The sequence below is a fragment of the Cynara cardunculus genome, unplaced genomic scaffold (genome assembly GCF_001531365.2).
Source record: "Cynara cardunculus var. scolymus isolate 2C unplaced genomic scaffold, CcrdV1 Un_Scaffold_2915, whole genome shotgun sequence".
Taxonomy (NCBI): Eukaryota; Viridiplantae; Streptophyta; class Magnoliopsida; order Asterales; family Asteraceae; genus Cynara; species Cynara cardunculus.
In genome coordinates, this window is record NW_020201272.1 from 50,556 (window position 1) to 65,666 (window position 15,111).

At 34.1% G+C, this 15,111-nt stretch overlaps 1 protein-coding gene and 1 long non-coding RNA gene across 3 annotated transcripts; one reads left to right on the forward strand and one right to left on the reverse strand.

Annotated features, from left to right (window-relative positions):
- Nucleotides 1-1,062: 1,062 nt before the first annotated feature.
- Nucleotides 1,063-8,261, reverse strand: LOC112503364 (replication factor C subunit 2). Of its 2 annotated transcripts, none has more exons than XM_025107418.1 (12): nt 8,109-8,261; nt 7,920-7,998; nt 7,413-7,492; nt 6,617-6,736; nt 6,369-6,438; nt 5,890-5,963; nt 4,582-4,702; nt 4,411-4,473; nt 3,520-3,579; nt 2,710-2,835; nt 2,555-2,638; nt 1,063-1,279 (listed from the first exon to the last, which is right to left on the reverse strand). In XM_025107418.1, the coding sequence occupies exons 1-12, from the start codon at nt 8,150-8,152 to the stop codon at nt 1,256-1,258; spliced, it is 945 nt and encodes a 314-aa protein (XP_024963186.1). In that variant the 5' UTR covers nt 8,153-8,261; the 3' UTR covers nt 1,063-1,255. The 2 variants fall into 2 exon arrangements, with proteins under 2 accessions (XP_024963186.1, XP_024963185.1); XM_025107417.1 differs by having other exon boundaries at nt 1,063-1,329.
- A 2,570-nt stretch (nt 8,262-10,831) lies between these two features.
- Nucleotides 10,832-14,138, forward strand: LOC112503365. Its single transcript, XR_003067944.1, has 3 exons — nt 10,832-10,913; nt 11,090-11,269; nt 13,861-14,138. It is a non-coding gene; the product is annotated as an uncharacterized LOC112503365 (long non-coding RNA).
- The last annotated feature ends 973 nt before the right edge of the window (nt 14,139-15,111 follow it).

Genomic DNA, 15,111 nt, shown 5'->3' on the forward strand with positions numbered 1-15,111 from the left:
TGTATGTAATTATCTTAAATGTTTTTAGATAATTATATAAGATATTATTAGATAAATAAATAATCATTTTAGATAATGACTAAGCCTTATTAAGAGTTATGGTCAATCTCGAAAACTGACCATATAAATAACGTTTAGGGGCTAAACCAAAGTAGAGGATTGAGTTCTGATAACTAGTTGTAGCATCAAAACCCTTATGATAGAGGAAACCTAATTCTTTGGGCTAGCACCCGATGGGAGTTCCAAGCGTGTTCGTATGTGGACAACCGATAGAGAAAACCTGATTTGATTTCTTACTGCTAATATAAAATATAATATAATAGTTACATAATATAACTTAATATCATAATAATATACAACATATATATATATATGTGTGTGTATGTATATACATATATAATATAATAATAATAATAATAATAATAATAAAATATAATATATTATTGTTTGACTTTGACATTTGATATATTTTATATCAATTATAATTTTCGAGTCATTCAACACCCTTATTAGGGGTGCCATTAGCATTCCACTAAAGCTATATATTTCTGTCAACTCAAGTCAATTCTAGCACTGACACAAGCATCCGAAATGAAGATTATTTGAAAGAGCATATTGGCCACATAAACAAAATAACCAAAAGATGATTATCAAATATGTAATAGCATCTATAATATATTCATTAAAATGAACTAAAAATCAAAATCTTTAAAAAAATTATACTAATCTCCAACAAATTCTCTATTTTAAAAAACCTAACATTGATTATAATAATAAAATATTTTATTCATCAATTAAAATATTATTTTTTTCTCTAAATATTTATTTTCAAAGTTTTTTATTGATAGTTTCATTTGGTAATCATTTTTAGGGTTATCTCCACATTTGAAGAAAAAACTCTTTTCTCTCCTTTCTTCATTTTGAAGATAGTTTGAGAAACCTTTTGGAGCAAAATATTGATTCAAAATCTCAATTTTCTTCATTTTCTCATTTTAGAGGAAGTGTTAAGAGATACTCTTACTCACCAAGACAAGTGAGTTTGATGATTTTTACCGGTAAATATTTGGTAAACAACCCTTAAGTTTTTACATATCACACTCAAATATAGAAAACATTAAACAGAGCATAACAATCATTTGATTTGTTTCATCAAACACCATACATGAAACAAGCAATGCGCTAAAGATGGTATAACTAAAGAGGACAAGATAGTAATGTCAATTGTTAAATGTCATTGGAAAATCCTTCTGGCATGTTACAAAATGCTTTCATCATAGAGCTGCATGCATCAAGCAGTTGTAAATACTCATCTGCTCCATCAACAAGACACTAAATAATCCAATAAAATCAAAGTAAGAACTTTGTATTCATACTCTTTAAAAACATGGATAGATACACATGGTTGACTTTTTTGATCAAAAAGTCAATTACTAGCAACTCCAACCGGTCCCATACGAAACCCATCTCCAAGAACATATATGTGGGGGCATTTTTTGACTCATTCAAAGTGTACCACCACTTTACCAACGGAGCTATACGACAAAAGCAATATTTATACATTTTGAAAAAGGTTATATGGATCTTATTACTCCCTCGATCTAATCTAAATAAATGCAACACTTTCTATTTGTGTCATCCCAAAATAAATATAAGGTTTCCTTTTTTTTCAGTTAACCAATGGTTGTCATTAGTTCATTACAAGATAGAGTAGATCACATTCTTGATCCCTATGGATTACCCAAAATTTGGATGAAGTCCCTCAAACACATTAAATACACCGATGGTCCCTAACTTTTCCTTTTATAACAGTCATGTTCTCTAGACTTAAAACGTCACTCGTGCCCCTCATATGAGAGGCAATTCTGTCTTTTCACATTGTTTTGTTACTAGGCATTTTAATATTTGATTATTAGTCAAAATACATTAAACAATATGTCACGTATCAACTCAAGTCAAATGTTGCACTTTTTTTATAAAATTTACACCAACCCATTTTCTACTTGCAGTATCTATTATATCATTTATTCTCTAATACAAATAAGCAATTTATATTACTACTTAATTTATATTTGACCCGCTTCACCACCCCTTCTCCTGGAATCATTTGTAATTATCAATTTTCATGCCCCTTAGATAAGAAATTATGAAGGTGTTCTAAATGGCATGCTTAGGGTCGGGTTATTAGCAGGTTAATGAGCTTAATGCAACTCATAACTTATTCGGTCAGCTACACATCACTATTTGGTAGTGGCTTAATGATATAGAAAGTGATGAAAAAAAAACCCTCCCAACCTACACAGAATGATTAATCCAGTCAGATTTATCCATACAAGATGTAATGGAAAACCAACCAAACAGCCCCTTCCCTATAGATGTTTTTATGTCTGATGATTGTGGCAGAAGGTAGTAAAAAATAGATGGTACCATGAGTTGTATTTGTTAAAAAGGATGATTTTGAAAAGGATAATTACAATATAAATGTGTTAGGAGGGAGTCACAATTAGATGTTCAAGTCCTGGGTATTTATTTAAAACAAAAAAAGGGAAAAAGATACCTTATCGGATTCACCCAGTTTCCTGCATATTCTTGCTTTTTGTTCATCAGAAAAATCAATAGATTCAACCACCATATCAAACAACTGCAGTGGGCATTATTTCAGTATTTTAGACACTGTTTGACATAGTTAGATAGATTATGGACAACCATTACCTGAGAAAGCATCTGACTGACTGGATACCCCTCTGCAATAGCATTATTGATTTCTTTGTTTGCAGAGTCGAATGAACCACTTTTACAAGCTGCAAGAAGAGCTTCAACAACTTCATGTGGGATGACCTGATATGAATTTTAAATCACAGTATCCAACAAATTATTAGAAAAGGGTTACTCTATGTCAACAATTACAATAAAGGTGCTCCTCATTTTGCAAGAAATTGAGCATAATAAAACATCAGTCATACATATCACATCATCCTTTGCCTTTAGGCTATCTTTGGCAAACTAACTAATAAGCTAGTTGTTGGCTAATAAACTAGTGGTTAACTTACTGAATTTAAAATGACCTGAAAACACATGTTGAAAAATTAATTGGACATTTATAAGGGGGATAATTGTAAAGAAATGGGAAAAGCCCCTAAGGCTTATTCAAATACTACTTGAAGTAGCTTTTCAAAAAGCTAGTTTATCACTAACCAAACAGGGCATTTTCAATAAGCTCCAAAAATAAGCTAGTTTACGGTTGCCAAACATGGCCTTAGCAAATCAGATTATAAAATTATGAAATGAATCATATAGTTCAATCCTGTTTTAGTTTTAGAACCAATTACATACGGTAAAAAGGCAGTTGATAAAAAGAATATGCATATTGAACAAGCGATGCAGGATCATTCTCATCAAACAAACTGATAACATAACATCTGTGGCATCAGGTCTTTCTTGATAATCATGAGTTTCTTGATAATGCTTGTAAGAAAATTAAGAAATCAACTTTCGCAGACACAAATAGAAGAGTCTAGTTACCCCAGAAACACTTATCAAGTCCTTGGAAGAAATTGAAGATCCAAATAGGCGAGCAGCTCCCTGTGAGAGATAAAAACACGAGACTGATGTAATAACAGACGAGACAATTGACCAAGGCAATTAACTTGAGGCATCAGACCAGAGGTCAACGGAACTACACTGTCAACGACGCTCTATAAGATTCATTAATCAACCAAGGACAAACACCCATTATAGCAACAAACAATGTAACCAAAGATCTTTGCCTTGCCCTCTAATGGGTGTTTGTCCTGTTAGAGGGCAGTTTGGGAAATTACTCATAATAAATCTAGTATAAACTGGGTGTTGAGGTGAGTATTATTTTCATCTTTCCAAGCTCGCCTTTTGCGAACAGTCGGCTACTTTTATTCTTGCATATAGGTAATCAGGATTGATTAGCTTGGGATGAGCACAAAAGTTGTTACGACGTTCAAGAAAATTCTAGGAGTGTGATATATGATTTATTAGGATGTTATTAGGTCTAGTTACATATTGCTTTTATATTTACAATATTTCTCTTCCATAAGGTTTGAAATTATTTTGATGTGCTGATTTGAGACCAGACCAATTTTGAGGAGTACAGGCTATTTATTTATGTTCTTGATGCATGAATTATTCTAGTAACATGCCCATGAGATTCGAGAATGTAATAGAGTAGAAGCCTTTGGCTGGGTTTGGGCAAGAAAAGAAGAGAATGTAAACAATATACTATAAAGAGAAAGATGTTTTATTCTACAATTGAAATAAAAACACAAGACAAACCAGAAGTAATCAATATAAAAAGAAAGGAATGAGCAGTGTAGGCCATGAGACACATTTGAGGTGGCTACAACAGGAAACAGAAAGTAGTAAAAAAGTTGTAATTTTTATTACCTGCAAGAAAGTTATAGCACGACGAAGATCTCCTTGAGATATGGAACTTAAGGTTGATAGAGCCTATAACCAACCACAATCATATACCAATTACAACATATAGTAATTCAAAAGCCACCTTTACCAGCAGGCAAAAAAAGTGGAAACATGCATAGTGAACAAAATTGCCACCTCTGAGTCCAGGTTTAGGCCTTCCATTTTGGAGATATGTAGTATACGAGTGCTCATGATATCCTCAGAGAGTGGCTTAAACCTGAACTTGGCACATCTAGAAGCAAGAGGTTCTATAATCCTGCACCAAGTAAAAAGAAAATTGAAAGAATGATCATGTATGCACAAAAAACTAACCGAAGTAAATAAAAGATATAATTGTCCCTTAAATTATGTAACTTTTCCAAATCCCTTTCCTGTTAGGTGGTATTTCATCGTGCAAACTTTATACAAATAAGAATATAGGCCATGCATAAAATGAAGATGTGATCACGTTTCAGTATTTCAGCTGCCCTCCAAGGTTCTAACTGAAACAAGTTATTTTAGACAGTTTGTACACAAATTAAGGATTTTAAAGCATCTTTGTATGTCCACAAACATCGAGTCATCAATTTTGGTCCTTTTAGTTTTCCGACACGCCACTCCGCTCTACGTGAAGGAATATTATCCTCTTCATCCTTCACTGTTGTGATCAAGACCTTGTTCCAATTGTTTTATAGTTAATATTTTGATTCAGAAGCAGCTATCTGACTTCAAATATCAGAAGACTTCTAATTTTAGACACTGAAGCATTGTTTATGCATTAAACATCCATTCAGTAAGTATTCATCCAGTCTTTTCATATGACCAAAGAAATTTAGATTATCAATCCGTCAAGAAAAATAACAGGCATTTTGATCATTGGAGTCATATTCATTCTAATTTAACGATCATCCTGATGTACAAATAAGGAAGTAGAAATTTCCAGTCCTTTAGGCATGATCTCCATGTGTAACCAATCCCATAAATGGTCAAGGCTCAGCAAAACTAGTAAGTTGTGGTAACTTTGACCCCTTATAACAAGATGTTACTTAAGCATTGTTGCTTAATGTTAGATATACAGCAGAAAGATAACTGCCAGAAAATAGTACAGTGTTCAACAGTTAACAGGGTTACTTCATGCATTCTTCTGAGTTGTGACCATAAGGAGCCACTTTACTGATCTGTGTCAACTTTTTGAACTTGCTTATTCGTTTTCTTTAAGTGTGCAGTATGTAGTGTGTACTAACCTCAGGTTTATTAAATTCCTAACCCCCCCCCTCCCTCTCCCACCACTGGGATGGTGCATTGCCCTCCACACCCACCCACTAGAAGAGAAAGAGAGAGAGAGAGAGAGAGAGAGAGAGAGAGAGAGAGAGAGAGAGAGATGAAGTAGAAAACAAGCTCAACAGAAATAATCCACAAAATTGAAGAAAAGGAATTATATCGTAGAACTTTTAGAACACAGACCTGCTGATGTAATTGCATACGAAAAAGAATCTTGTTACTTTTGAGTAGGTTTCCATAGTACGACGTAAAGCATTCTGCAATATAGAAAACAACATATTTACTTCAATATTTTATTCTATATATGGACCAATGGGGCTGCATTACAAGAGTGGAAACACCATCCCAATTTTTTGAAAAACAAGATATGCAAGAACAAAATTATATCGAGACTAACGTGCTTGGTATTTCTAACGAGATGCTGATGCTGCAAGAAGAAACAACTTAACCGTCTTAAAAACAATCATTTCAAAAATGTGAAGTTTTCAACTTCTTATAGTAGTTAATATAAAAGTGATTCAATAATATATATCAAACAGGGACAATTCGTATTTCTGAATTTTGACTATGGGATAAGAACTGCAACTCCATTCCCTAGCCTAAGTACTTAAGCTGCTATAGAGGTAACTACTAGATAATTAGAAAAAAAGTAGGGAACTTGCCTGTGCATCTTCGGTCATGGAATCTGCCTCATCAAGGATGATAATTTTATAAGGTGGGCAAGGGTAACCCCTACATCAAAGAAGACAAAGGAATCGGAGTGAAGGAACCAACACTTTAAAAGCCGTGAGGCACTCATCTAAAACTCGAAAGGAATTGAAAAACATGCATGTTGTTCGTTTTTTTGTTTTTGTTTTTCATATTCTTCTGTCTTTTTCTTTCAAAAGAGGGGAGGGGGTAGATTCGATACCCTTGCTGACCAGAACCAACAGCAACTGCTGCAAAATTCTTAATTTTAGTTCGAACAACGTTGATTCCACGATCATCACTAGCATTGAGCTCGAGAACCCTGGACTTGTATAGTTCAGGACTGTGAAAGGAAAGAGACAGTGGCGGTAGCAAATTGATACAAAAAAAAACAAGTTAGCATTGGTGCAAAATGGTTTATTATACAGTTATGCAAGACAATAAGATGATTTCCTGACGAAGACGACATAATATTAAGAACAATTCCTTGGCTGCACAAAAATAACCCACATTTAAAGCTAAAAGTGCGAATGTTTTAACTTTTAACGCTCTTAAATTCTAAATAAAGATAGGAATACACCACTAAACTTTCCACCATTTGCATCTAGCCAAAATGTTCAGCTAAAACTTGGGTTCGGCACAATGCAACAATATAAGATAGGGTCCCAATGTAGTCTCAACATGATGAATCGGTACTTTGGCCAAATGTAGGTGACTTCACAAGGCATGTCTAACTGTGCAACCAAATCATGTGAGAAAGGTTTTTGTCATGAAACTCTTTGGCCTCTTTAAGCTATTAATTTTTCCTTCAACACTTCTAGACTAGACCCTAGTGTCCAATTACTTGGAAAGACATTTCTTCAAATATGTTGTGGTTCGATTCAACCTATTTATCATCATAGCTAATGCATCATCTACGAAGAAGATCAGAACGAATAACATTGAATCCTAAAATCAGATGCAAAAAGTAAAAACAATCAAGGAAAAAAGAACTTTATAATACAGGTAGTCTTAGGTACCCGTAAAGCTGATGAGCAATGGCAAGGGCTGTGGTAGTTTTGCCGGTTCCAGGAGGGCCATAAAACAGCATGTGGGGACACTGCACCAACAAATCAATTCAATTCAAGAACAGAAAGCACAACAAATTCGCATCATCCATAAAAATAAAATGCCTCCATTGTTTCACCTCATCCTCCAACTATGATGCTCCATCAATTCAAAAGAAAAAACCTTGGATTTTTAATTTAAGACACACTGCTTTCAATTTCGAAACTGATAGCAATACCGTTGCAAATTAACACTAACGTTATTCTTCCACTTACAAACTTTAATGTCCGTTTCCCCCTCCAAAAGTTCAAAACTAATATCAATTTATAGTTGAATGGAACAAGTTCATAATCAACTTTAAGAAAAAATAGGAAACAAAGTCGAACAGGCAAGTATACAACTCTATCTAAGAGCAAGTAAATAGAAAACCCTAACGAAATTTGTTCAAGAATACCAGCGGATTAAAGGGTTGACATTACATTAGTGGTCTCAAGCGTGTTGGTAAGGACTCGGACAACCTCGTCTTGGTGGGCAACGTCCTTCACTCGCCTTGGTCGGCTGAAATTTTGATTTTACACAAATGCATGAACAAGAATTTACATTTCTGAGTGACAAAACAGAGATAATTTGAGAAGGAAAAAAGAAAGATTAGGGAGAATATGAGTTACTATTTCTCGACCCAAGGTTGAGAGCTCTGCAACAATGGAGCCATCCTTCTCACTCGCGCAGTATTTTTCCCGCCCTTTCGTTTGAGGAAGAAAAGCGATGACCGTAACACACCGGTCCAGTTCTAATTAAAAGGATCGGTCACTTAACCCTCCGTGAGCATCTCGAATATATCTATATCTATACTACCTTATTAAACATCTATACTCAAAGTTTAGTCTTAATTTTTTTAATATCCAAAATACCCTTTCTGCCTTTACACCCATCCCCTCCCCACTACTCTTCTACTCGCATGCTCTCCACGACTCTTCTCCCTAAACCAGATTCGCACGCTTCCCACTACTCTCCTCGCATGCTCTCCACGACTCTTCTCCCTAAACCATTATCGCACTCTACCCAAAGTCTGTTCTCTCTATCGCATGCTCTCTATTTGGTTCTCTCTACCTCAGGCGACTTATAAATGATCTCCCTCAATCGCCCTGCATCTCTCGCTCTCGCTCTCGTTTTGCATCTCTCGCTCTGTCTCTGCATCTCTTCATTCTTCGCCCCTGGTACGATTTCATTCTTGATTTTATTCAAGGTTGCTTTGGGTTTTAGGGTTTAATTTAGGGTTTAATTTTTTCCCCTTTGTTTTGGGTTTGAGGGCTTGAAGCAATACAACGGTTTGGTCTAAAGCAATACAACGGTTTGAGGGCTTGAAGCAAAACTCTGGTAAGCATTACTTCTATTGATGATATATGGCACAATACTCCATTACAGCTCTATCATCATCTAATTCTTAACATTATTTTGCATAACATTAACAGATGATTGTCAACGCAGCTTCTCTACCTGCGCAGCAGCACAAGGCATCAGGTTGATTGACATCATTGCTTTGTTAGTCACTCTTGAGGTAAATAATATAAAGCAACAAATATATTTTTGTTAGAGGGTACTTAGTTGGGGTAATAGGGGGTGGGGAATGGAAATTGAAATAATTAATGGTGTCTTCTTTGATGCAAGGGAATGAACCATTACCATATACTGGGTAATGAAACATTCCTCAACAAACTTTGAGGGGGTGGTGGGTGAAGTTCATTCTCATTTCCATTTCCATTTCCATTTCCTGAAAAGAACCAACTACTCCCTTAGAGCTTATTGGAAATTGCTGTTATATTTAACCGGTAAAAGCAACTTGCGATTTTGAGTTATGTGCTTCACAGAGTCCTGCCAACAACAATCCCTATATGTGTATGGTTGCCAAGGTGTGTATGGTTGTTTGCTTATTTAAATTTGAGTGTGCCAAAACGAAGTAGAATAGGCAGTAAATCAGAAAATCGGATACATGATACAGCAGCAAATCAGAAAATCATGAACACAAAAGACCATTTGGACAATCTGTTTAAAAGACCATTTTCCAAAAAGCCACTATATGTCCAAACAGTAACAAATCCACCCTACTGTTTGCATTCTCTATTGTTTGCAATATGTTCCTATAGAAGTGAGTATTTCTTGGTGCTTTGGATGTTAGAAGTTATTTTGAAGTGAGTATTTGTTGGTGCTTTTTCTTAAAACATAATATCCAAACCTAGAGTTATTTTGAAATGATAAAAACCTGCTATAATGATAAAAAATTAGAACATGTTGTACAAAAAGAACCTCCTGCTGCTGTAATGCATACAGAGGTCTAAGAAGTTCTGTTGTAACTCCATAACCTGTTGAACTACTGCTTACAGTATGTGCTTAACTTTATATACAACCTGACTTTATAACCTGTTTTATGTGTCTCTGTGTGTGTATATATATATATATACTTATCTTGATGTGTGTGTGTGCATATGTATTTATACTATTCCTAGGGCCACATAAGACCTCCCATCCTCAGGCCAATAAGATATGCACTTCACATGTAAAAACTTAAAAGAGCAGACAATGATTATAAAAAAACCATGCTCTTGTTTTAAAACCTCATCAATTTTTGTATATTCCATTCTTCTAATTCTCAAGCACATGGTGCTTTTAAACTATAAACTCACACATGCTTTTCGCACATGCACACACCCACACATGCTTTTTGTATATTCCATTCTTCTGTTTCTTACACACTCACCCACACATGCTTTTCTTACATGCACACTTGTTGTAGCAGGTTTTTGCAACCACAAGTATTGAAAAATAGAAAAATATAAGTACAAATGTTGTAGGCTTTATGACATCTTGAAAGACTTTGATATCTCGAAATTGAATAGATTTTAATGAACTTTTACATCCCGCCGCATTGCGCGGGTACACAACTAGTTTACAAATTACGTTTTTTACTTCCCGTGTTTGTTAAAAATTTCTGTTTTCGTTTTTATATATAGTCAAATTCAGTAAAAGTTTTAAAATTATAAATGACCAAGATACCTTTGTCAGTCTAAAGCCTTAAAAGTCTTAATTACAACTTTAATAACCTAAGTTACATAAAAGACTTTTACCACTCAGATTCATACTCACCCGGCCACCAGTGATGATTCAAGGCGAATTGCTTTCTCTAAGGCGACGATTGCTTTTCTCCAAGACGACGATTCAACTTTTGATGCAGGTCTTATTTGTGTTATTGCTACTTCACGTGCCCCTGTGCTCCATCGATTTAGGGTTTTTTTTTCTCTCTTCTCATACCATTTTCATTCTTTGATTTCTTACCACTCGTATTCATACCCACCAGTGACGATTCATACTACGATTCCCTTTTACAACTCAGATTCAAGACGATGATTCAGTGACATATGGAATTTGGAGGAGCCCTAAAGCCTGGCCTCTGTTTGCCAGTTGAGCAGATCCTCAAGGTTTGGACTATTTAGAGGAGTTGGAAATGCTAACTGTACGTAATATTTTGAGATGACATGTTTATATTCGAAGTCGAGGGAGGGAGAGAGAGAGAGATCTTATCTGTTTATTTCTCGTCAAACATTTAAATACTAAAGGAAAGGTACTACATAACTCTTGTATCTACCTTGTACAGAAGTGTTGTGCACAGAGAGGGGGATTATCACCGAGTTGTTCATGTGTGGATTTTTGCTGAAAGTACACAAGAACTTCTTCTCCAACGACGTGCCGATTGCAAGGATTCGTCGCCTGGATTCTGGGATATCTCCAGTGCAGGTCATGTATCTGCTGGAGATACATCGCTAATCACTGCCAGGTAAATTATGGTTTTGACTGGAAGTAACTGATTAACAACTTAATGTGCTATTAATGTTAATGGAAGTAATTGGTTAACAACTCAATTTTTAGTATTTTAAAGGCAAGAATTGCTACTAGTGTATAAGCCTCTCTTCCATTTCATGTGCTTTTCATGTTAATTTCTCCTATTTCCAACTGGAATTTGCGACCTTAGGTTAAGATAGTATTTAAGCATATAGATAATCATGAAATTGTTGCTATCCTAGGATACATTGAACAGACTGAACAAACTCAAAAATTTACACCTATTGGTTGTGCGTAGTTGAGCATTGTTAAATAGAGTATAAAATTCAGTATCTTCTACTGAATATTCGAGAGGTCATGAAAGGGAAATAATAGAGCGAAAATGTTGTGAACCACTAGAAAGAACAATGATGCTTCCAAGTTTTAGCGTCTGAACATATATTTCAAGTGTCAATGCCATCCATTCCAAGCTCATAGTTATACAGACCTCACCACCAACAAAATGAGTTGGTACCTATCCAAACACATGAATGTGAATTAAATAATTTCTCAACAACCTTTCAAAGTATTAAATTCCACTTTTGTTTTTCAAAATCAAGAATTTTTTAGTACCCAGAACACAGTCTCGTTCATTTCTGTGATCATTCCTGGAAATAAATAAATATAGTGTTCTCTGTAGATGAGGATTCAACATTTCAAAGGTGGGTTATGGGTTATCCCACAAGTCACTAGGCTAACAAGTGTAGGATTCTCATAAGATTGATATTTGAACTGTTCACATTTTGGTGCTTTTATGAAGATGGATTTTGTATAACATTTTAGGAGGTATTTGTGCATTGAAGCTTTAAAACATATCATACATGCACTAGGCTAATCTGTCAAGTCTCTCTGACATTGTTCTTGGAAAATTCGGCTTATAAAAGAGACTGCCAAATCTCTCCAATTATCTGCTGGTGTGTTCTTTCTGCGGACTCGTATGAACCCAATCTATTTTGTCTATTTTTTATTTGATGGTAGTTTTCTGAAATAAAATTGCTATAATATTTTAACATGACAGAGGCGATTTGAAACCGTAGCTGATGTACATTGTCTCTTTTGCTGAAAAGTAAGACAATCAAACAAAAATTGCTTCGGTGATTCTGATTAAACATATACAACAATACATATTGATTAACCCATATATATATATATATATATATATGATATAGTCATCTTCATTAGGATAAGGATCTTAAAAAATCCTTACCCTTATTGTTTATGTTTTTGAACTTTAATAATCTTTTGTCATTGGCTTATTCCAAAACAAATGTGTTCATTGTTACATGTATTATAGAAGTACTTTCTCTTGTACATCTTTTGATAATTTCTTGCTCCGTTAAACTTTGCTTTTGGAGGCATTTTAAATGATGCAACATTTGGGAAGGCTTTTTGTAGTTTACCATGAAAACAACCCAAGTGATCCTAATATGCTTTTTTTCCCTCATATTTTGAACATTAGAAAAGTATTATAAGGGTTTGACTACAATGGAAGTGAACAGAAGCTTGACCAGATCCTCCTAGAGAACTAAGAACCATGTGCTCTATGGTGAAGAGTGGTGTCATTTCTGCTATATTTTGTTGAATGAATGCACATAATCATCAGGTGGAGGGTTGGGGAATCGCAAATTTGGTCTACTACCACTTATCTTTGAGTCTTTTTTGTTCCTTTAGTTCTTATCTATTGAATTGTTCCTGTTAGTTTTTCTGCCTATGTTTTATGTGAACATAGTATTCTTAGATTACAATAATCTATTTTTGGTGTGTATGATTTACAACATTTTTTATTCCACCAGAAGAAAACTTGGTAAGTTTTTAGGTCACAAAGTAAAGGTTGGGATACATTTTCTTTGTTGCAGTTTCCAATTTTTGATTGTTGGTACATTTATTATTAAGTGTTTGTGTGTGTAAATGTATGTCCCAATGGTTTACCGTCTTTATCTATATGTGCTACTTTGCATAGTTGGCACACTTGAAACATTTCAGGATGGAAATCCAAATTGTTTTTTGAAATCCAAAATGTTTTTAGACAAAACATACATGTTATGTGTATTTGGGTTCTATGAAGTCCATATAGTATTGTTTTCATTTCTGTTGGGTTTATACACATGTTCATGTTTTACAATTTGATTGTTTGAGGGATAGACTTTCCGAGTAGGCTTATTCATAATTTTCTATTTTTGGATTTCAGAGAAGATAGATCTTATAAGTTGTGGCTTGATGAATGATGGGCTAACATTCTTTTTGTTGAGCATGATTTGATTTGGTTTATGTGCAAAGGCTTTTGAAATCTCGGCAGTATAAATGCCCCAGGATTTGGTAAACATTTAGTAAATGGCTGATTGTTACAATACTACTTATAGTTATCTAATGATTTGGCAGTGGATTTAGGCAAATCCCTATCTCAAGAATGATGTACTTAACCAAAAATTTGGATATGATGTTTATTATCTTTTCATTTTCTCATATCATATAATATATTGTTTCATGTGTTCTTCAAATGATGGATGAGTACATTGGTTGATGTTGTGTTGGATTTATCGTGTTCAGGTGTTGAACCTTTGTAGTTGGTGGAAGTCCAGAAAATTTAACATGAAGATGTATTTCAACGTGAAGATGTATCGGTAACTATTACTAGCTGGAGCAGAGACTAACATTTGCTCGAATAGTCGGGTTATATTCATGAATTGTTGATTGGTTTTGATTCTTATTATTTTCTTTAATGTTTAAATGTAAGAACTTTCTTTTAAACTCGTACCTACATAGATGCCAAATGCATGATAATACCAAATGTTTAAATGTAAGAGCTTTCCTTAATGTTTAAATGAAGTTGCTTGAACTTATTTGGGGATCTGGAGATTTCTTAAAGTTTATTTTTGTCATCAATTTCTGTTGACTTCTATGTGTATATTCATCATGGCCATCATTTCATTTTTGTTTTTGCAATTCTGTATATTTATTTGTTCCTTTTTCAAGCTTTCATTAAGAGTGTATGCATGATCTTTTCGCTATTGATGAAGATTTGGTTTTGCTCACAACCCATTAATTTTAAGAGATTGACGTCATAATGTTATTTATACTTGCTTTATGTATATAATATATTCCTAATAAAAAAATTCCTTATTAATGCTGTTAAAAAAATCATGAGTTGAATATTACAATAAAGTCTAAATTAAACCTAAAATGTAATATCCAAAGTCCCATACTCATGAATAGTAATATTTCAATTTAATTAGTATTTGAGTTTGAAATTATACTAAAACAATCATTTGGATTTGATGACTTTAATTTCGATCGGAAGGTTGTAGATTTAAAATGTATAAGGTAGGATCCAAAACTGAAGCCCAAACTACCTCTCTAATATTGAGACCACTGAGTATTGTGGATAGTCAAACTGAAAGATTTTGGTGGGTTTGTGGTTCAACATTCTCACAAAACCAAAGTGGTTCAGTCCTTTAGATTGACGAGAACATACGAAACTGTGTTCACCTACAATTGTAATAAAATCAATGGCACCAGTGTTGGTTGATGGTTGGAACAAATGTGGACGATGATTTGGTGGATAATAATGAAGATGTTTAAAACTTGATCTACTATTATTACTCACCCCTGCTTTGAATTATATATATGTTGGTGCAACAGTGGTTTCTAATGACATATTGTCTTGAGATGTAAATATTATTCAAAAACTGAATTTGCTTTTTACTGTTGTTTTCAATCTGCATTTTCATGGATTACAACACCAATTTTATTATGTCGCTTCCAACTTTATGTGGTATCTAAAAATTGAATTTATCTTTA

Bases quoted from the DNA above. Each gene is read 5' to 3' on its own strand.
- LOC112503364 (XM_025107417.1), bottom strand. From the start codon at position 8,152: ATGGCTCCATTGTTGCAGAGCTCTCAACCTTGGGTCGAGAAATA. The intron at 5,964-6,368 runs GCAAGTTCCCTA...TCTATATTGCAG, and splicing joins CCATGACCGAAGATGCACAG to AATGCTTTACGTCGTACTAT. The intron at 2,639-2,709 runs GTAATGGTTGTC...TGCCCACTGCAG, and splicing joins TCAGTCAGATGCTTTCTCAG to TTGTTTGATATGGTGGTTGA.